This window comes from Nannospalax galili, unplaced genomic scaffold, assembly GCF_000622305.1.
Source record: "Nannospalax galili isolate Female #2095 unplaced genomic scaffold, S.galili_v1.0 scaffold309, whole genome shotgun sequence".
NCBI classification, from domain to species: domain Eukaryota; kingdom Metazoa; phylum Chordata; class Mammalia; order Rodentia; family Spalacidae; genus Nannospalax; species Nannospalax galili.
In genome coordinates this window covers 608,973-630,943 of record NW_008359589.1, presented here as the reverse complement: position 1 = coordinate 630,943, position 21,971 = coordinate 608,973, and the positions used below count along the sequence as shown (strand labels likewise).

At 46.5% G+C, this 21,971-nt stretch overlaps 1 protein-coding gene across 3 annotated transcripts in view; it reads left to right on the top strand.

Moving 5' to 3' along the window:
* Rassf5 (Ras association domain family member 5) overlaps window positions 1-21,971 on the top strand; it is a 59,725-nt gene that overhangs the window by 34,239 nt on the left and 3,515 nt on the right. Inside the window, exons 1-4 of one of the 3 annotated variants that reach the window (XM_008823291.3) lie at window positions 1,125-1,363; window positions 19,162-19,272; window positions 20,563-20,860; window positions 21,462-21,577. In XM_008823291.3, the coding sequence (XP_008821513.1) occupies window positions 1,241-1,363; window positions 19,162-19,272; window positions 20,563-20,860; window positions 21,462-21,577 (648 nt within the window). In that variant the 5' untranslated portion in view covers window positions 1,125-1,240. Of the gene's footprint in view, window positions 1-1,124; window positions 1,364-19,161; window positions 19,273-20,562; window positions 20,861-21,461; window positions 21,578-21,971 lie in introns of those variants that run through there. The other 2 variants (XM_008823290.3, XM_029558762.1) reach the window with 2 other exon arrangements.

Here is a 21,971-nt window from a genome sequence, read left to right as displayed (position 1 = left end):
AAGATGTCAGAATGTCCATCCATCTGAGTCTTATCTCAGATGGTAGATGGTACATCACAGTGACTCAGAGTATATCCACCCTAGGATCACAGATCTGGTATGATCTACCGTACATGGCCTCTTTGTATGACTCTGAGTCTTGGCTTCCTCATCCATAAAATGGAATTAATAGTCTATTTAATTCCATTGGGAATTATTGGGAAAATTAAAGACAGATTGCATGCAATCACCAGAACAGTTGTTGCTCAAACAATGGTAGCCATAACTGCTGTTGTACCAGTGTAGTCTGGGAGTTGCAGGGGTATTCTCTCATAGCTTTGAAGGACTTAGCCCTCAACAAGAAAAAAATGTTCCTTCCAGCCTATCTAGTCACTGGAGAATTAATTACAAGAATGACTCAATTTGGCAAAGATTCTTCTTTACCAGACTGTTAGGAAAATGTACAAATAACCTGAGTGCTGTCTGTAGGCTTCTTTCAGTATCCTGGAGCTTTGAAGGCCACGTTCTATAGATGGGAGGATGGGCTTGCTAACCCTGCATCTGACTTGCAAGTGCTTCTTAGACTCTTCATCCTCAGTCTTTTTGAGTTAAAATATTCCTTCTCTAGGCAGGCAGATAATGTCCTGCCAGTCACTTGTCTAACCACTGACTGCCCTGGCTCCCAATGCTGGAAGGGGACAGAAGAGTGGAGTGGAGTGGTGGGTGGATTGGAAAGTAGTGGAGGGATGAGATGACCTTTACTCCAAACACAAGTCACCACAGCAAGTGAGAAAGGCTCCGTCCAGGTGGAGGGGGAGAGGGCAGAGGGAATTGTCCCCATGAGTCCATCCAGATGCATCCTTCCCTGCATCCCTACTGGGGGTCCTGTGGCACCCAGGTGGAGGTGGGGCAAAGTGACAGCCAGCAGGGCTTTGGGGAACCTTGCGAGAGGAAGTGGCTTCAGAGCTGCGAGGAGCTGAACAGGAAAGGCGCTGGTGGAGGGAGGTGTAGGGGTAGTGATCTTCAGCACAGGGCGGGAGCGAGCAAGGGGGGGCCCCGCCTCCAAGACCAGACCGCAGCTGGCGCAGGAGGGCGAGGGCTGTGCAGGCGCCTGGTGCCCCAGTGGAGGAAGTGCAGGCGCCCCGCCCACCCGCTGTACCGCCTGGTAACCCGCCAGCACCCTTTGAGTAGCAGAGCCCAAGGGCCCCCTCCAGCCCCGAAGTCCGATGCACTCCCGGACTCAGGCAGGGCCCCAGGCTGGATGATGACCGTGGACAGCAGCATGAGCAGTGGGTACTGCAGCCTGGACGAGGAACTGGAAGACTGTTTCTTCACTGCTAAGACCACCTTTTTCAGGAATATACAGAGCAAGCATCTTTCAAAGGTAAACAGGATGAGATGAATTACAAGAGCCTTTGAGGGAGGAAATAAGCTCAGTCTTGTGTCATCCTCCCTCCCTCCCCCAAGGCAGAGCCATGTGTTGGGAGAGTGGCGGGGCATTTGACCTGGGACCCTCTTGAACGTGCCATGTGAGGGAACCAGAGGTCGGATCTGGAGGCCTTCACTGTCCTCCATTATTTTATACATTCCTCCTTTCAGCACTTCCTGTCCTCAGACCTTTTCAAAATGGCTATGTAGGATTTGGGGGCCTCACTGGTTCAGAGATGGCTGCATGCTTACCTGGGCCTGAGAGGGTAACTGGGCAGTTGTTCTGTCTTGTTTCCACTCCCAATCTGAGTTTACAGCTTGTTGGTGGGAAGGGGATGACACCCAGGCTCTCAGCAGATAAACATGGGTTGAAACTTCCCTGTTGTTTGTGGCCAGAAACCATTTTAAAACCTAGTCTAGCAACTTTGCAGAAGTCCAAAGTCTTCTTAGAAACAAAGTTCTTGCCGGGGCTGGGTCGTTCTACCATCTTAGCTCTTGAGCTTGGGTAGACTACAGGGGCTTGCATGTTTCTTAAAGGTGCAGCCTCTGGATGCCCAACAAGTCTGGTCCTCTGACCATATTCTCCTGGGTATCTGCAGAGCCACACTATCTGCCAGATGTGTTGGTAGGAGTAGGGGCCAAAGTGTGATGTTTGCTGGGCTATTTAGAGAAGCCAGGTCCATGCCAGGACCTAAGAGGGGTTACCTAGAAGAGGCTGTTTGTAGACAGAAGTGAGCTGTTAAGCAACACGTGTGTGGCAAGTTCACCATTAATTCAGCTGTCCTTCACCAATTAGAATTAACTAAAAACTTTCCTAAGCCCGTCTTGGAGCCTGCTTTGTGAATAATTCATCAAGGGTCCTGCCTTTGCAGAGTTCTGATGTCAGGCAAAATACACTGGGCCTTTCCATGATGAGTGGATGCCCCAGAACCCAAAGAGGGCTTGTGATTTAATGACTGAAGGAAGCAAGTGAAACAGACCCCTAGAACCAAACACTTGCTTTTGGGGGTGGGAGCAGGAAGGCAGGAGTTCCCTTCTGTGGCTAGGTAGGCCTCAGGCAGATCAACATCATTACAGAGGGGAAGTGTTCCACCCTGTCTTGGGGTTCTTGACTCATTGTGAATCCCTCTTCCAATCTAGAACAGTGGTTTACAATTGTAGCTACCTAATAGAATTGTGAGAAGCTATTGAAAATACTGATAGCTGGGCATGGGGACTTTGAAAAGCTTTTTAGTTATTCTGATATACAATTGATATTTTGAACATCTCTTTAGCAAGTTCTCTTGTTGCCTGGGAAGGAAATGGTTCCTGTTTTTCAAACAAAGTTTAGCTACTGACTTGCTTCTCAGATACCATCCAGGCTTGTCTCAGAGGGTAGAATTTTTGCATAATTGGGTGAGGAAGGGGCACTGTAAGAGTTTCTTTTATTTGGCATTTGAAAAGGCAGTAGTTTCAGGTAGTCTTGGGAGAAACAGAAATATCCTTACAAGAAAATATTCTGAGCTGGGACCGGAGAGGGAAATGGCACTGGACTGGACTGGAAAGGCACAGATGGCCTTTCTCCATGCTCCCCCATCTCTCTCTCTTAACATCTCTAGGAGATGCTTTTTGATTCAGTGTCTACAGAAACTCCTTTACTTTGCCTGTGTCTTGAATCCATTAAGTATCTTGGGTCCTTTGCATGTTTCTTTACACATTTTGCCCAAGTCTGTACTCTTAATAAGGATAGGATTTCCCTTTAAGAAATTCATTTTCTGGGAAATAAAATACTAGACAGGACATCAAGGGATAACTGCTCCAGAGAAGGGGAGATGGCATGACCGCACTTATCCCTGAACATTCAGGACTGTGGTCAGGGACAGCTTTCCTCAGCACTAGACTAGTTAGTAGCACTCAGCTCTCCCAGGGATGGGGTGGCACTGGCTGACCAAGCACTGGAATGGCCTCACTGGCACTGAAGAGGTGTGTAGGGCTGACTTAAAACCGAGGATGCTTCCTCCATGTTTCAGCCCAGCATTCATCTCAGTGTGTTGTTTTTTGTTTTGTTTTTGGCTTTTTTTTTTTTTTTTTTTTGGTTTTTTTTTTTTTTTTTTGGCTTGTTTCGTTTTGTTTTACCTTTAGAAACATTTCTTAGCTGTCTTCTTTCTCAGTCACTCAGGAAAGGAAAGAATTCCAGAACCTGCCATATCCCAACTCCATTGTGACCCCTAGCAATCTTTCTCTCCTGCTCAAAGAGAGACTGCAAGACTATATCTAAGCTCCTAAGAGAATTTTTTTTTCTGTCTCAAAGGGAAGGAGAGAGAGAGAGAGTATGTGTGTGTGTGTTTCCTGGTCACTCAGAGACTAAGGCCCCCTTCTAGAAAGGTCAATACTCTTCTATATATAGCCTTGTCAGAACAACCTGTGTCAGCTGCTCAGTCTGTGCCTGGCTAGAACAGAACTGCAGGGAGGTTCCACTGCTACTCAGTGCCATCCCCTAGGGTCTGTCCTAACCAATCTCTAAGGAGTGCTAGAGACCCCTCTCCAGCACCCTTTGTTGGGGGTGGGTGAAGTGAGGGAGCCTCATACATAAAGATAGGAAGAAAGAAGGAAGAGCTGTCAGCAAGGAAGAAAGGCCAGGCCCTGGACCCAGCTCTCAACTCTCCAGGGATGGCAGCTTCCTGGGGCAATGTGTTACAGTTGAACCAGGCCAGACCCCTTGAGTCATACTAGTCAGTTTCAGGATGGTGAAGGGGTGCTCTCTGAGCACTCCACCTTGACTGAGCACAATTAGTTTGTATTTTCTGGGTCATATGTATCACAATGGGGCTCTTGGTGGTTTGAGGGAGAATCGGCCTGTGAGCTCTGGCAGTATGGACTGGTGCTCTCAGCAGTGCATGCACACAGTACACCAGCTAAGATGCCCTGCATGCTCAGCAGGCTCCAGGACCCCGGGACAACAGGGGCATGAAGAAATATAAAGCCTGCTTCTTGAACAGTGTCACGGTGCCTCACTTGACAGTTGGAGAAAATGAGGCTAGAGAGGACATCATCACCAAGCCGTACATCTAGTAAGGTGGTGCTTGAACTAATACCAGCTGAAAAGCTCAAACAGCGTGTCAATTATTATACTCCTACTCAGTGGGGGACCAGGATAGACATCAGGCTTTGTCCTCTCAGAGCCTTCTGCAAAATGAAAAGATCTAAACCACCACAGGCTGATAGTTATTGCAAGGCCCTTGCCATCCCTCAGTTTCATAAGCCATCCTAGCCCAGGGGACCGTGACTCTGCACAGTGGCAGGAGGTCACTACAATCTTATAACTCTAATTGCTTAACAGTTTTTCTTGAGCTGGGTGTGGTGGTGCATGCCTTTAATCCTAGTACTCGGGAGGCAGAGGCAGGAATATATTTGTGAGTTGGAGGTTAGCCTGGTCTATATAGTGAGTTCTAGGCCAGCTGGGGCTAAGAGAGACTGTAGGAAAAAAAAATTCTTGGTGTTTATCCTAAAATGTAAAGATTTTACTGCTAAAACTCTTACTGTAGATTTTTCTCATATGTGCTTTTCTTTGTGGATGTGAATAACAAACAGTTGACTGTATTTATGATTAGGGAGTATAGTTTAGCACATGTGGAAAACACTCCACTCCCCAGGCCCCCCAGGCCATCTTTGGATTGCCTTGAAATCCTTGGGTTCCTTTTCTTCAAGGAAAATACCAGAAAGAAGCAGTTCCGGATACTGTTCTACTCCCTGTTCAACAGGGCCTGTGGTACTCCAGGGACTTCAGCTGAACCTGACAGGCCTGGGACCAGTTACAGAAACACCCATCTCTCTGCCATCAGCAGCACACCCAGCCTCAGGCACAGTAGCTGCCCCTGACCACCTTGGCATGAGGAAAAAAAAAAAAAAAACCAACAAATAAACCAACTCCAAGCTTGACCCAGTAAAAATAAAGCAGGAATCGCAGAACTGATGGATCATTTAGCTGGTTTTTAGAAAAAAAGAATTTTTTTTGGTCTTTTTGAGACAGGGTCTCCCTGTAGCCCCAGCTGTCCTGGAACTCACTATGTAGACCAGGCTGGCTTGGACCTCACAGAGATCCGCCTGCCTCTGTCTCCAGAGTGCTGGGATTAAAGGTGTGTGCCACCACGCCCAGCTAAAAAAATATTTTATTTATTATTTTTATTTTATGTATATAAGTGTGTTGCCTGCATTAAGGTAAGTGCACCTGTGTTGTACAATGCCCGTGGAGGTCAGAAGAGGAGTCCAATCCCCTGGAACTGGAGTTATGGACAGTTGTCAGCCACCATGTGGGTATTGGGAATAGAATCTGGGTCCTTTGCAAGAACAGCTAGCGCTCTTAACCTCTGAGCCACTCTCCAGCCCCCATTCAACTGTTTTTATGTGCTATCCCAGAGATTAACTATAAACTACCCTTGATACCAGCATTCAGGAATGTGGTCTTGCCCTTAAATTTCACCACCTGTTGCCTCCTCTGGCCTGTCCCAGTATTACTTTTCCCTGAGAAGATGCCAGCCCAGTGAGACCAAGAATTGCACCCCTCAGGCCAAGGCAACACCATGTACTTGGTTACAAAGTCTGACTACAATCAGGATGAACTAATACTTGTGACAAACAACCCCAGATTTTTAGACATTGAGTATAATGTTTATTCTCCCTTTACAGAAAGTTAAATTGGTAAAGATAGAGAGGATACAGGAGTTCAGGATAATACAGGAGAGGATCTTGTGGGCCAGGTCTGTAGTAGTTTCTTACACCCATATGACATTGGCCAAAATTTAGTCACTTGACCACATCTAGCCACAAGGAATGCTGGGAAACGGAGTCTACAGAAAAGCCTTAGCAGTCTCTGTCATGCTCCTCTTGCCTTCTCTGAACCTTCCTAGCTCTGCTCACACATTCACAGTAAAGAATGTGACCTCTGGGTCTGGAGAGATGGCTTAGTGGTTACAGGCACTAGCTGCTTTTGCAGAAGATCCAAGTCTGCTTTTCATCACCCACATGGCTGTTCCCAACTGTTCCCAACTCCAGTTCCAGGGGATCTGATGCCTTCTGACCTCTGCAGACATTGCATGAATGTGGTGCACTTATATACATGCAGGCAAGACACTCATACACATAAAATAAAAATAAGTATATGGGTGCTGGAAATTGAACCTGGTCCTCTATAAGAGCAGTCAGTGCTCTTAACAGCTGAGCCATCTCTCAACCCCCCCCCAATAAATCTTTTTTAAAAGGTGTGACCACTTTTTAAAGTGTTGCCTCTGTCACTGAGGATTTGCTGTTCCTGGGATCAAGTCCTGCCTCTCCCATCTTGCCTGAGAACCCAGGTGATATTTCACACTCAGCACTTCTCCAGGTCCTTTGTTGCCTTTGTGACTCAAAGGGACCCTGGCCACCTGCATGGGGATCACTCTGAGTCACTTTTTGGAAATGGAAACTCAAGAAACCTACTGGCTACTCAATCTTTGCAGGCAGGACCCTGGAATTTGCATTATTATTCCCCCCAGATGATTTTTAGGTACACTGAAGTCTAGGAAATGCCTTTTTAGGAAATACTCCTTGATTGATTTCCCCAAAAAGAATGCAGGTTGAGCACTGATCACAGATTCCCAACGTTCCCAGGCTGGAAATTAAAGGCAAGGAAAGGAAAGGATTTGTGCTCAGGCAACCAGCTCAGCAGACCCCTGGGCCCTGCTTCAGCTTTCCTTTTTACTCTCACCAATGTGCTGTGCTCTTATTTCAAGGCCATGAGGGGTGAAACCCCTTTGAGATCTTTCCTAGTCCGCAGGGTGATGTGGTGGGAGACACCCAGAAGTGTGATCTGAGTTCTGCTTCTCCTCCCAGCTCAGGTCACTGATGGAGGCTGCCACCAAGTCACTTCAACTCTCAGGCTCAGGTACTTCATCTAGTCTCTTTCAGCCAGAACACCTGTGATATGTCTGCCTTTATTTTGCCTTCTGAGCACCTCACCTCTATTTGTATGGGAACAGACCCTTACAAGTTTCTTGTGGGCTTGAGAGGGATCTTCGATATTGACTCCAAAATTATTCCGATTGTACAGATTTCCCCTAGGGTGGGATCAGGAAGAGGACCTGGATGCTGGTGTGGGTTCTGTCTTCCAGGACTACCTGGACTTACCTAAGACATCCTGGTCACATTCACTGCTTGGGCCAGGCCACCCCTTATTCTGTGTTCTAGATCCTCCCTCCTCTACCTCTCTTTCTTCATAAGTTTAGACTCTTTATCTTGACTCAGCTGACTCCCCTCTAAGACAATTCTAGTTTCAGTTGGGAGCACATACTGCATCTACTTCCCCACACAGTTTAGGAAGAAAGGTGATAAATTCTTATTTCTCCCTGTCAGGCTGGGCTTTGGATTGAGCTCCCGAGCATATGAGCTTAAAGGGAAGGCACAGGCAGGCTCAGCTTGGAAGCCTGAATTCTCTTCTCTCTTCTGCTCTCAGCTTGCCAGGTAACCCAGACCTCCAGTATGGCTTTGGAAACTTCCCGTGTGAAGAGCCTAGACCTGTTACTATCTGAGATCTAAGTTTCCTCTTCCGTGATAGCTCAGTATAGCTTTACAAGAGCCTAGATATCTAGGTCTGACACCACTCCAGCCCCCACACAAACTGAAGACAGAGGTAGGCTTCCAAGTAAGGAAACCAGGAAGGACTGGGCTTCTACCATCAGGGAGCAAAGTACCAGCGTGTCCTGGCAGCTGATACAAGGCCTGGCTTCTCTTCTTCTAGCAAGTGTGAGTATGCTGTGTGTCTGGACTGGCTTGCCATTAAAGTTCCTCCTCCCTCTTTTTCCTGTGACACCTACCACCTTGGAATAATCTGATCCTTTATGGGACTGAATGCTCTGTCCAGAGGGTAGCTGGAGCCATGTCTAGGAAGGTGGCCTCATCCTACGAAAAGAGGCTGAGTATAGAGGTCTTGTGATTGGGCCCAACTTGCTAGGAATAAGATTGGCCCCCCATCTTTGAAATATAGAATGGAAGGGAAGCACAATATTGTGAGAACCAGAAAGAAATCAGCCAGTTAATAGTTGCCAGACTTGCTTGCTCTGGGACGCCTCTTTTAGATTTCATTATTTGTTTTTCAACTGGAGATCAAACCCAGAGCCTTGTGCATGCGAGGCAAGCACTCTACCGGTAAGTTATACCTGTGCTTCAGTAGCAAAATACACACAAAATTTAAATTTTTAACAATGAATTATAATACTGTAGCATTAAACATATTTACATTATTGTGCTGGGGTGTGAACCAAGGGTCTTATGCATGCTAAGCAAGTACTTTACTGCTGAGTCCCTAGCCTTAACCTCCAAAACTTTCATTTTGTCAAATTGAACCTCTTTACCTATTTGATTACTCTAGTAACTGTGAATAAGGCTCATACAGTGTGTGTCTTCTTAGGTCTAGCATTGTGTATTCAGGGTTTATCCATGGCATAGCATGTGCCAGAAGTTCCTTCCCTTCTAAGGCTAACTAGTATTTCATTATCAATGGTGAATAATGTTGCTGTGAACATGGCTGCACATCCTTACTTTCATTTCTTTTGTGTGTTTGACCAGAAATGGAATTGCTAAATCATATAAATCAAATTTAATATTCTATGTTTAATCTTTTGAGGCACCACCATACTGTTTTCCAGAGTGCTTTCACCATTTTATAGTCACCATTTTATATCTGGTGCACTTCACATCCAATAGTGTGTATTTTATCCTAATGCACATAAAGTAGTACTTCATTGTGATTTGGGTATTTTTCCTAATAGTGATGTTGAGCATCTTTTCATGTGTTTATTGAAAACACACATACACACACATACACAAAACGTGGTATTTCATTGTGATTTGGGTATTTTTCCTAATAGTGATGCTAAGCATCTTTTCATGCTGAGCATCTTTTCATGTGTTTACTTGTATCACACACACACACACACACACACACACACACACACACACACACCCATATTGAAGAACTATCTATTCAGGTTTTTGTCCATTTTTTATTAGAGTGTTCACTTTTTTTGTTGACTTGCCAGAGTTCTTTATGTATTATGTAAACTAATCCTTTCCCAGATGTGATCTGCAATGGAATCTTACTTTTTATTTATTTTGAAACAAGGTCTTGCCATGCTGCCCAGGCTATTTTTTAAATTAATAATTTGTGTGTGTGTGGATGTATGTTTCATGTGGGTGTGTGCACATAAGCATGCAAGTACACATACATGCACATATGTACATGTGGAAGCCAGAGATCGATGTTGGGTGTCTTCCTTGATTGCTGTCTATCTTTTGAGGTAGAGTCTCTCATTGAACCTAGAGTTCCATCAATTTAGCTAGGCTGGCTGGCAGCCAGCTCAAAGGAGCCTGTCTTTGCCCCTTTTCCCAGTGCTGATTACAGGTGCGACCACTACGCCTGTTTTACTTGGGTGCTGAGAATCCAAACTCGCACAGGTCCACATGCTTGACCTGTGATCAAGCCACATCCCCAGCCCAGGCTGTTTTAATAAATGATATTAACATATTTTTCTGTGCTGATGAAATCATAAGTTATAACTTTGGACAAATGTTATGGAAGAAAGGGCCAGTGTACAAGTACTTAGGACTTCTGAAAATTATAATGTGGCCTTGATTGAAAGCCTGTCAGGGCAAGAGAACTCCCAGATTTGGTCAGTGCCTGCTCACCCAACTTCCTTTCTCTTCCAGACAGATCACTGCTGCTGCTGGTTCCGATGGCCATAGACTATGCCCTCTGTTGAGCTGTTACTGTGTTCACGCTATGTGCAGCACTTCCAGACATGCAGTCTCGTTTACTCTCCACAACAAATGTACAAACTGCATTTCAGAAACCCCAAGTCTCAGTGACACTGACTTGCTCAGATTCACAGAATTTGAAAGCAAAGGCCAATCTGTGGCATAGCATGTGGGCAGTGTGATCTAAGTGGTAAAGTTCAGGTACTCTGCATATGAGTGTGTCCCACATCAATCTATTAAGAGTCAATGAGACTAGGAAGCCCTCAGAGCAGTGCCTGCCCAGAAACTGGCACTGCAGTGCCTGGAGCTAGGGCTCTCTAGGCCTCCTATATAGAGCTACTGTCCTATGCTTTTGACTCACTTGTACATATTGATGGAGACAGGCACCTTAACAAGCAGGGACATTGGGACATGCTGGTACTCTGGAGACTTCACCAAGAAGTTGATTAGGGCTACCTGAAAGCCAGACATGAAGGTCTAATTGCTCTGAACTTGTTCATCTGTGTCATAGTGCATGCATCTCTGTCTTCCCTTTTCAACTGACCTGTGGGTTCCCAAAGACAGGGGCCACACTGGTCTGTTTCACCTCCTGTGCCTTTCACAGTCCTCAGCCCAGAGACAATTCAATCAGTTCCTGTTGACTGTTGCTGTGAACATCTGTTGTGCATTTTGTCTCTTTCCATGTTCTCACTTGCCCCTTCCTTTACCTAGTTCCTCCAGTACCCACTCCAGAGCCACTCAGATTCTACATGGCTCTATTTAAGGGAAGGCTCTATAAGGCCCCTTCATTACTCTGCTACAGATAACCTGTTGGAGAACACAGTTTAGGAATTCCCAATCCTTTTATTTGGGGGAGACATTGGACAGGTTCAAAGGGAGGGCTGTGGGAATGGAATCTTTGACTAACATGGGTAGAGATGAGGAATCCATCGCAGAGCAAGAGCACTTTTGAACCTAGGAGGGGACCCTGCAGTACAGCTTCCTCTTTCCTGTCTGGTTGAGGCCATCACAAAGGGACCTGTAATCCTTACTGTGCTTAGACATTTGGGCAGGGCATTTCAAATCCAGCCTAGACAGGTGGATGTCTGCCCTCCCTCAACCTGAGGTTCCCAACAGAAAACGCCAGGTGTTGGGTTCTGGAGGCCCTTATACAGTCCTTGTTCAATACATTCCTGTAGCTCTCTCCCAGGCTTGGGCTTAGAGAAAGTTTCCACTTGAAGGGCTTGAAAATTGATGCTGGTGGAGGTGTTAGGAGGAAATATGGACCTAACTGAGCTGGACTGAGGCAGGGTCTTGCCGAGAGGAGAAATTCGGTGGTGAGCATTAAGAGCAGTACAGTGAAGGGTGTGGGGTGCCTCATGCTCCTTTGGATCAGTGGTTACTGCTGAAATTCTGATGAGCCCAGCTGTTTCCCAGGTCTCCTAGCCCCACACCCAATTCTCTGAAAGAGAAGAGGAAGTAATGATAAAAAGCCCACCCTATCTTCTGGGTTCAATCTTAGCTTTGTGATGGAGCCTCAAGGCTTCCTTGGTATCACTTCATGATTTTGCAGATGAGGAAATTAAGGCCCAGAGACGGGAAGTGACTTACCATAGGTCACAGGTCATTTGATGGTCTCATATTCATTCTTTTCAGCAAACTTCAAAGAGGTAGACCAACCCAAGTGTGAAATCCCATGCAACCCACATGTTGTTGGCAGTGAACCCTTAAGGTGCAGGGCAGTATGAGGTACTCTTAGAGAACCTGGCTATGTGGCATCCATGGGCAGTAGGTGCTATGCTGGGAATCACTACAACTGCTTTACCTTCTCTGACACCAAATTAACAGATACTTCTCTGACACTTTCTTGGAGGTCAACTAGATGTTTAACTGAGCCTGGTAGTAGATGCCAAAGGCACTCAGACATCCAGCAGGAAGTCTCCTTCCATCCAGGAAACATCTATCTAGGAATATGCGGTTAACATATGTGAGACAATCTCTTTAAAGAATACAAGGTAGCATATACTTAATCAAATACTGAATGCAGCCACACAAGCTCCAAATGATCCTCCATGGGTCCTCGCAGTGTGGACTTAACATTAGCAAGCATCTGCAGAGATCTGTGATATAACCTTCAGTTTTGATGCAAGAGGAATCAGAGACTTTGAGACTATGGACTGGTGTTTGTGAGTGAGCCCCTGAGCAGTAAGCCCATCCCCATCCCTACCTCGGACAGCTCTGTTACCTCCTTTTTGGGAAAAGATACTAACTCCAGGAAAATGACCAAGCTTGGGGAGAGCCCACTGAGATTGAAGTTCCATTGGTGATGAGGAAATACACAGGGAACAGTGTGAAAGTGTTGTCACCTCCACAGAAGTTAGAATCACCTGGGCCTCTGGGCATGTCTGTGGGGGGTTATCTTAATTACCTTGATGGGGGAAGACCTGTCCACTGTGGCTGGCACCATTCTCTTCCTTAGGGGATACTGGCCTGCATAAGAGTAGAGAAAGCTGATGGCGTAGTGGTGCACACCTTTAATCCCAGCACCTGGGAGGCAGAGGCAAGTGGATCTCTGTGAGTTCAAGGTCAGCCAGGACTACATAGTGAGTGCTTGAGTTCAAAACAAAACGAGCAGAGAAGTGAGCTGAGCACTGGAAAGCATGCATTCACTGCTTTGTTCCTAACTATGGATGTGAGGTGACAGCTCCCTCAAGCTCCTGCCACCATGACTTCCCTGTAGTGACTGTAGCTCTGAGCCAAATAAACCCTTTCTTCCCTGAAGTCGCTTTTTTCAGGGTGTTTTATCACAACAACAGGAAAAAAAGCTGCCAGGTATAGTGGCGCATGCCTTTAATCCCAGCACTTGGGAGGCAGAGGTAGATCTCTGAGTTCAAGGCCAGCTGGGGTTACAGGGGGATCCTGTTTCAAAAAAAAAAAAAAACCAAAAAAACGAAACTAAGCATGATTCAGGAAAAGGAACAAGATAGAATTAATGTCATCCTCCATTTGATAATTAAAATGTCACAGATCTGAGCCCTTCAGGATGCAGAGGACAGGGAAGACTACTATGGGCTGGAAATTCTCTAGGTACCAAATGGAGAAAATGGAACTGGAAGAGGGGTATGTATTCCAGGACAGGGAATAGCACAAAAAAAAAAAAAAAAAAAAAATAGTGTGGCCCAAACTACTGCCACACAAAGCGAGTTTTCCTGGGACACAACCCTCTGTAGCTGCCTGTGTGCTACAAGGCTGAGATGAGTAGCCATGACACACTGGCCTGCAAAAGCCCATGCTTAGTGCTTGAACCTTCACCGAAAAGCTTGCCCACTGCCTGTGCTGAGAAATAGATGTGCTCTAAGGGCCATGTGGCTAATTTAGGATAAGCAATCAGGGAAAGTGAGAAATGAAGTCGGCTTCAAGAGGTAGACTTGGTTTTCCTTGGGTGATGACAGCACATGTCTTGGAATGGGTTTGAGGACTTCTAAACACTTTTGTACCCATTATCTCACTTGAATTTACTTTTACATCAATCCCAGATGATAAAGGATTCTGAGCCCCAGATTTATATAAGAAACTAAGGCTTAGAGGTTATCTGTCTGGGTGTGGTGCATGCCTTTAATCTCAGCACTCAGGAGGCAGAGGCAGGCAGATCTCTGAGATGGAGGCCAGTCTGGTCTACATAGTGAGTTCCAGGCCAGTTGGGGCTACAGGGAGACCCTGTCTTGGAAAAACCAAGGAAAAAATTTTTTTTAATATTTTATTTATTATTTTTATTTTATGTGTATGAGTATATTGCCTGCATGTGAATAAGTGCACCTGAGTTGTTCAATGCCTCGGAGGTCAGAAGAGGGTTTTGGATTCCCCTGAAACTGGAGTTAAGGATGGTTCGTAGCTGCCATGTGGGTGCTGGGAATTGAACCCTGAGTCCTCTGCAAGAGCAGTTAGTGCTCTTAACCGCTGAGCCATCTCTCCAGCCCCGGAAAAAAAATTTTAAATAAAAAAATTTTAAAAGAAGTTATCTGACTCTCAAGATCACAAAATTAGTCATGGGAATTAAAAGCCATATACATACTAATGCCATACATATATACACAGGTATTTAGATATTTACTAGCCCTACTGTGTGCTCAACAGGAGCTAAACTCTGGGATTCTGTGATGGACAAGACAGGTATGGTTGCTTCACTTACAGAATGCAGACTACTTTGAAACCCAAGGTCCAACACGAGTCCTAGAAGTTGAGTCTTTCCCCCTTCAGTCAGTGAGGGAATGCTGTGGGCTCTTGGGCAAGTGTTCATTATCTGCTCTATGCTCAGTGCTTCTGGCACAGAAGAACAGCATGGTACAGCCCTGCATGAAGGACCGCCTATCTGGTAGAAATCAGCACTGATATCCTCCTGGGAGGGGAATGTCAGCAGGTTCATAGTTAGGCTCTAGGTGGTATAGTGCTGGCTTTAAAAAAAGCTTAGCTGATTGTGGTTCCGTTTCTTCAACTGTAAATGGGCAGCATAATGGCAACTTTCCTCACATATTTTCTGTGAAGATGAAATGAGCTAATGCATGCTGAATAACAGTTTATGGCACAGAGGTAATGGTGATAAAGGATCATCGTTACCACCATCATCATTGCCACCATCACTCAGTGCTGGAGTGGTTAGGGAAGCCTTGCCAGATGAAGGGACTAGAGGTGGGAAGACAGGAGTGGCAACACGATGAAAGCAGTGGGCAAGAACATGCTGACATGACTAAGAGAAGGAGTGAAATTTTTAGCAAAAATGAGGTTTCTGTGATTTACATCAAGACAAAGCAAGCATGAATGTATAGGTGGCTCTAGCCCTGAGAGACACATTCTCCTCTACCCACTTCTCATTCTAGGAGCCCTCTTACTTGCTGGAGCTTTGTTGGGCTACCCTGGGCTACTTGGGGATTATGAGCTACATGACTCACTTAGAACTCTCCTTCTTAGAGTATGGTAACCAAAGTTAAGACGTCTATATATCAGGCTGGAGAGGTGGCTCAGAAGGTAAGAGCATTGGCTGCTCTTGCAGAGGACCAGGGTTCAGTTCCCAGATCCAGAGGATCCAATGGCGTCTTCTAGCCTCTGTGGGCATTGTATGACATGGGTGTGCTTGCATATATACAGGCAAAAATTTAAAATAATTATTAAAAACTTATTCATGTCATAGATCATAACATAGAATTGGCCGGTGCTTCTTGTTGTTGTTGCCTTGAAGATAAAAACAGCAAAACCCCAGACTGCAAGGGGATAACACACTTATTTTATTGTTAAAGGTATTCTACCACTCCCAGTCTGCTAAAGGTATTTTAATAGAAACACCAGAGAATCACTCTTCCTGGGAGGGGCATTTGTGTTCTTACCACTAGTGCACAGCCTCTTCACTTGGTTGTACCCCAATAACCTCAGAGTAGTTACAGAACTTTCCATGGCTTAGGACACATAAGACAAACCAACTTTTCCCCAGCACCCTGGACAAGCCAGGTGCACTGCGAGCAGCTTGGCCATCTGTTGCCAATGTCAGGGGTTTAATCAGACAATGAGTTCCAAACCAGATGCATTGAGGTTTATAAACACTCAGAGATATGCCTGACAGGCCAATACCTAGGTCTATAAAGTTTAAGAGTTCCCTATTCTGTCTCCATCTTGGGTTGACACAAGTACTGTCTGCCTGGCTTTGTGCCCATCAACAGAGAGACAGATCTTTTACTCTGAGGGCTTGAGAATCTGGAAGGTGGACAGGAATCAGTATCTTGATCTTATTCACACAGTGGTACTTCCTTTTAGGTAAACCTACAGGACAGTTTATATGTTGGCACCAAAATGTTAACTCTACAGCTGGATGGACTCATTGGGAGGGTCTCTCAAAATTCTCAAACATTACATCACCTGAGAGATTTCAAACACCCTTGTGCCTGGACTGCAATTAAATCAGAAATCTCTGGGAAGCTCAAGAAGTCGTATTTCTAGAAATCCCCAGAGGACTCCACTGTGCCAGCAAGTTTAAGAACCACTAGTCTAGCTTCTGTAGTGCCTCCCAGGATGGTAGTGGACTTTGAGCTCGTGGCTAGGGCTCACTGATTGGCCTACTTTGGGAGGAGATTCATTCAATCTGTAGGTCAGGTGTTGTCTAGCAGGCTCAGTGTGGGCAGCAGCCATCTTAATCTGGCACTGACTTTCTGTGGGTTGGGGTTCACAGCGTTGGCCACACACAGGTAGAGTTTACCTGCCCATCAGGAGGGCCAGACTTTCCTAGTGGTGAGGTCAGAGCTGCTATCTTCTGTTCCTGCCTAGAGGTGGAAGGTACCTGTGGCCACTTACGTCATTTCCTAGGCTGGGGAAGGGAGAGAATAGATGGTTTTATGTGATAAAGAAAAGTAGACCAGGAAGAAGAAGAAACCTAAGGCCAAGGCAGCTGTGACTCACTGTGGTCCAAAGTAGTAGAGACAGGCTTTCAGCAGCCACAACATAGCTGCTTTTTCAACAAGGAAATGGCTGGAGGTGGACTGGAAACAGGTATTCCAGAGGCTTCTAGAGTTTTCTATCACTGAACTCTTTTGTAGGTATGAGAATGCCCTTAATGTCCCAGGAGTGATAACCTGCCTGTCTCAGATATGGGAAAAATGGAACATAAAACAGCAGCGAGACAGCTACTCATTCTGATGGGAAGCTCCCAGAGAGAAGGCAGGGTGGGCCGTAGTTAGGTACATCTGGTTCATAGAGATGTGTACAGCTTGTGGAGACTGGGAATGGAAAGCCTCAGATGCTAAGACAAATGAGAGGTTCCATTTTGAGACTCCTTACATTAATGAGTCAGCAGTAAATGAAGACAATCCATGAGGCTCCATGGCTTGTTACTTTCTTCAGGCAAACAGGAAATGTCCCAGCAACTGTTTCCCTCGGTGTTCTTCAGCAGAATCAAGGGCCAATACAGAGATCTAAGAAGGTATTCTGGTAGGTCCTTGCATCTTATCAGCTGCCTCCTTGCTGTTTTTGGATAGGTAACACAGACCCACTGGGTTCTGAGGTCCCTAGAGCCTGACCCACTGATCAAGCCAGCTTAGATGTGTGTCAGATCTTGTTTAGCAGCTGTTCATCCAGCCCTGCAATGTTGAAATTCAGGGACCATTATGGGAGTGGTGGAATGCTGATTCCTACAGCAGAAAGGCTGCCCTAGGGTGACCACATGGTGAATTGAGAAGAATCTGGGTTCCAAGCCTAGAAGGACTTCATTCCAGTTTCTGCTTGGGCACTTACTAGCAACAGGACACAGGCACTTTTTTGTTATCTCACAATAGAATATAGGTACTATGTAAGAGAAGGCATATGAAACACCCAACACTGCTATCACTACCACGAACTCTGGGTGAAGACTGCAGAGGGAGCAGGCCATGGAAAGATGCTGATGAAGGGATGTTGCCTCACCTCTGTAGAGAGCTGGGGTGGTGGAGCCACACAGACCTGGTCATGCCCACTCCTCCTGGCAGTCATGGAGTCTGCTATTTCATATATTCTCTGGGATTGGAAAGTGGGAGGGGGAAGCACTAGTATACTGTTAGTGATGAGTCCCACAGATGGGTTTGTTGAAGGGGGGTCAAGGGCAAGCTCTGTTGGTGGATGCCTTGCTGTGCCTCACTCGTGGTAGTGATGGTGTAACGTGGGGTCGCTTATAAAATTCCCAACCCATAGGCAGGTGTCAAATGGTGTTAAAGTAATTCCTCTCTGAGCACTGGTTCCTTTGTGTGCCAGAGGTGACTCCAGACCTGCCCTAAGTCTGTTGGATTTCAAAGGTCAGATAAATTCTGGGTGAATTTTCACCCACCAGCACTTGTACTCCCAGCCACTCAAGGGTAGCATGAAGACAAACTGGGAAGTGACAGTGAGCTTGAGAGAAATCCAGAAAATTGACTGATCAGAGTCCACCGTGACCACAGTGTGAAGAACACTGACCTCCACCTCTTCAACTTCATTCTTCCCTGTTCTCCTGAGGACTGGGGAGGGCGCATCAGGTGAAGGTATGAGGAATCGTGATACCCATAGGAGGAACGCAACAGGACAGGTTTTCTGGTTAGTTCTGCATATTCTGATGAGGGCATTAGGCAAATTGGCAAATGCCTTATTTTTGGTAGTCTCACCTAGAAAATGGGGGTAGTGAGGGGCTGGAGAGATGGCTCAGGGGTTCAGAACACTGGCTGTTCTTGTAGAAGACCCAGGTTTGAATCCCAGCACCCACATGGCAGCTAACAACTGTCCATAACTCCAGTTCCAAGGGATCCAATAGCCTCTTCTGTCCTCTGCGGGCACTGCACGACACGGGTGCACTTACTTACATGCAGGCATAACACTCATAAAATAAAAATAATAAATTTTTTAAAAATGGGGGTAGTAAGTCATCCCACAGCTTGGGTCTGTGAGAATGAACAGAATGGGATGTGTGCTGAGTGCTTGGGAGAAAAGAGGTGCTCAGAAAATGCTAGGTGTCCTCTATTCCTACTAGTTCATTCAGTCACTGGACAAATGGATTTTAACATGCTATGAACAAAGCATGCTGGCTAGTGACATGGGTCTGAACTGGCGCTCATGTGCTCTTGTTCCCTGGTCCTGAGAGAATTACTCTTGTTCTTGTCAGCCTAAGCTGGCAGCATCTATCACAGCTCTTTCCAACTTTATTGTTACTTCCTTGAGGAGACAGACCATGGCTTAATTTCTTTCTATCTATGAGCATCTTTTCCATAGCAACCCTCTGTAAGCACATGCAGCTCTGTCCACGCACCAAGTTCATAGTGTTGAGCACTTTCAAACTGGTCTCTCAACCAGTCTGGGGGTGGGTATCATTCCCACTTCACAGGTGAGGAAGCCTCATGTTTAGGAATATTTGGGTGGCTAGCCTCTTATTATTCTCATGTTGATGCTCACTTCTTAGAGAGGCTTTTAGGAGGCATGCTTGCTGCCCTTTCTATCCTAAGAACCACTGTACACTTATGTCTGCTCCAGAGCATCTGTAGGGCAGTGGAGGAGACACAGCGCCCACCCACACTACAGGAGATCAAGCAGAAGATTGACAGCTACAACAGCCGGGAGAAGCACTGCCTGGGCATGAAGCTGGTAAGCAGGGCCCGTCCACCCTCTATCCAGTATCCCTGTGTCCACTTGTAGCCTGGCTTTCTACTCTCCACAGAAGTAGTGCCACCTTGCAGCCCACTCTCCTTTTTCAGGGCACAGCTTTCAGTGGCCTTAGGGATCCAGAGAAATAGAATGGTTCCAGAATAGGCTCCAGATCCCATTTCTGTTCCATTCACTTTTTCTCTGGTGACTTTGGGAAAGTTTCTTAACCTCTGCTTACTTCATCCAAGCCCATATATGAGATGTTTAAGGAATTAAATGGCAGTGACCAAGGATTTGGGGGCTTAGCCCTCAAGAAGCTCTTGGCCAGGGGAATTCACAACTCCTGTTCCTGCTCCTCAGAATACAGTGCTCATATAGGTGAGGGCCCCTGACCTTGCACAGGTTCAGAGAGGTGGTCTTCAGGAGTGAAGCTAAAAGAATCCTGCTCCCTGCTGAGCAGACTGACGGTAACTGGCTTTGGGGACTTCAAGTCAGATAGCTGTCCTCTGTGAAAAGCCCAGATTTAAATCATAAAGACTATAGGTTCTTTGGGCCAGATTTGAGGTTGTTACAGCCTGTCCTAGTTTGTCTCTCCATTGCTGTGACAAAACACTCTGCCCAATACCAACTTGGGGAGGAAAAGGTTTATTCGGCTTACATCTCCCAGGTCACAGTTCATCAGGGAGCCCACGGTAGGAACTCAGGGCAGGAACCTGGAGGCAGGAGCTGGAGCACAGGCCATGGAGGATCACTGCTTACTGACTTGCTTCCCTGGCCCCTGCTCAGCCTGCTTTCTTATCCAACACAGGCCCACCTGCCCAGGGGTGGCACTACCCACAGTGGGCTGGGCCCTCCCACATCACTCAACAGTCAAGAAGGAGCCCCATGGACATGGCCACAGGCCAGTCCAATGGAAGCAATTCCTCAATTGAGGCTCCCTCAACCCAGGTGTGTCAAGTTGACACTAAAGCTCTCCAGCACACAGCCCCTCCCTAGTGCAGAGATAGAGAGGTGACTGCAGACCCTCTCTTTTAAAGTGAGAACTCACCAGAGGCCATTGGTACCTGCCTGGTAGGTTTGGGGCAGCCTAAGCCTCCTGTAAAAGAGAAACCATGGAAGCCCTACCAGTCTGTGCCTCCTTCTGGCCCATAAGGAGAGTAGGGTGTTTGTATCTCTAGTATCTCTGAGTTAGCAGACTCGGGGAAGAACTCAGAGAGGCTAGCAGGGATGGCCCTCTTAGGGCCTCTGTAGTCTGTGGCCCAGAGTGGCAGACAGACCTCCCACTTGCAGAGTGAAGATGGCACCTACACGGGTTTCATCAAAGTACACTTGAAACTTCGAAGGCCAGTGACGGTGCCTGCTGGGATCAGGCCCCAGTCAATCTATGATGCCATCAAGGAAGTTAACCTGGCAGCCACCACAGACAAGCGGACATCCTTCTACCTGCCACTTGATGCCATCAAGCAGCTACACATCAGCAGCACCACTACAGTCAGCGAGGTCATCCAGGGTCTGCTTAAGAAGTTCATGGTCGTGGACAACCCCCAGAAGTTTGCACTTTTTAAGCAGATTCACAAAGATGGACAAGGTATGAGCTACCAACTTTCTCTAGTCTGTCCATACTCATATTCTGTGACTAAATCCCCTGCTAGCCCTGGGTAGGAGGTATGGGCTTCCGGGCAGCAAGGCTGTAGCCATCCACATAGCATTCAAATCCCTGGAAAAGCCAAGCAGTGATCTGGGCAGGAAGACGAGCAGAGAGCCTGACCAGGCAACTTATGCCTACCACTGTGCTCGGGCCCATGCATGCAGAAGAAAGATGCACCCAGGGCTCCCATCCCCTAATCTGTGTAATGAGGAGGAGTTCACCTATCACTTCTTGTTTTTTGGAAGATGATGTGAATGGAAACATACTTTAAATTCTGAACAGACACCTGAGATAAAGTTTACTGATTAAAAAAAAAAAATTCTTTGAGCTTTGCTGTACTGGAAATAGAAGCAGGGCCTTTTGCATGCCAGACCAATGCTCTACCACTGAGCTACCACTGTTCATGCCATTAGTTAAAGAACTGTATGTCCACTTCTAGTTATATGCCTCAACCCCTGCATTTCCAAGCTTACCCCACCAGTCTTGTACTTACTGAGATGTGCACTCAGCCCCCTCCTAACCCCCACTTCTCGGTTTGTAGTACTCTTCCAGAAACTCTCCATTGCGGACTGCCCTCTCTACCTACGTTTGCTTGCTGGGCCCGACACAGATGTCCTCAGCTTTGTGCTAAAGGAGAATGAAACTGGAGAGGTGGAGGTAGGTCTGGGCCCTTTGTTCAAACTTGGGCCTGGGGGTGTGAATAGACTCAACTGGGTGTGTAAGATGGTTGTTTTCCTAACTGCACAGTGGAGGTGGGGCCACACCATATAATAGCAGCAGGGGGACTGTGGAGAGCTGAGCTACCGTAGGTAGGATCAGAGGCTGTGTTTAACCTAGGGTTGTTGGCGCCCCCAAGGCAAGCATGTCACAGCCTGTGTAGGGCAGAACTTGTGGAAAGGATCTCATCTGCTTTGTTTCTGAAAACTGGGAGGAGGTAGGAGTTGAGGAGTGGAGATACACTGAAAAACTCCTTGTTCAGGACCAGGCTGTTTTTGCTCCAAGACAGCCTAAGGCCCAGCAAGCTTTAACTCTGGGTTCCACTTGGCATAGA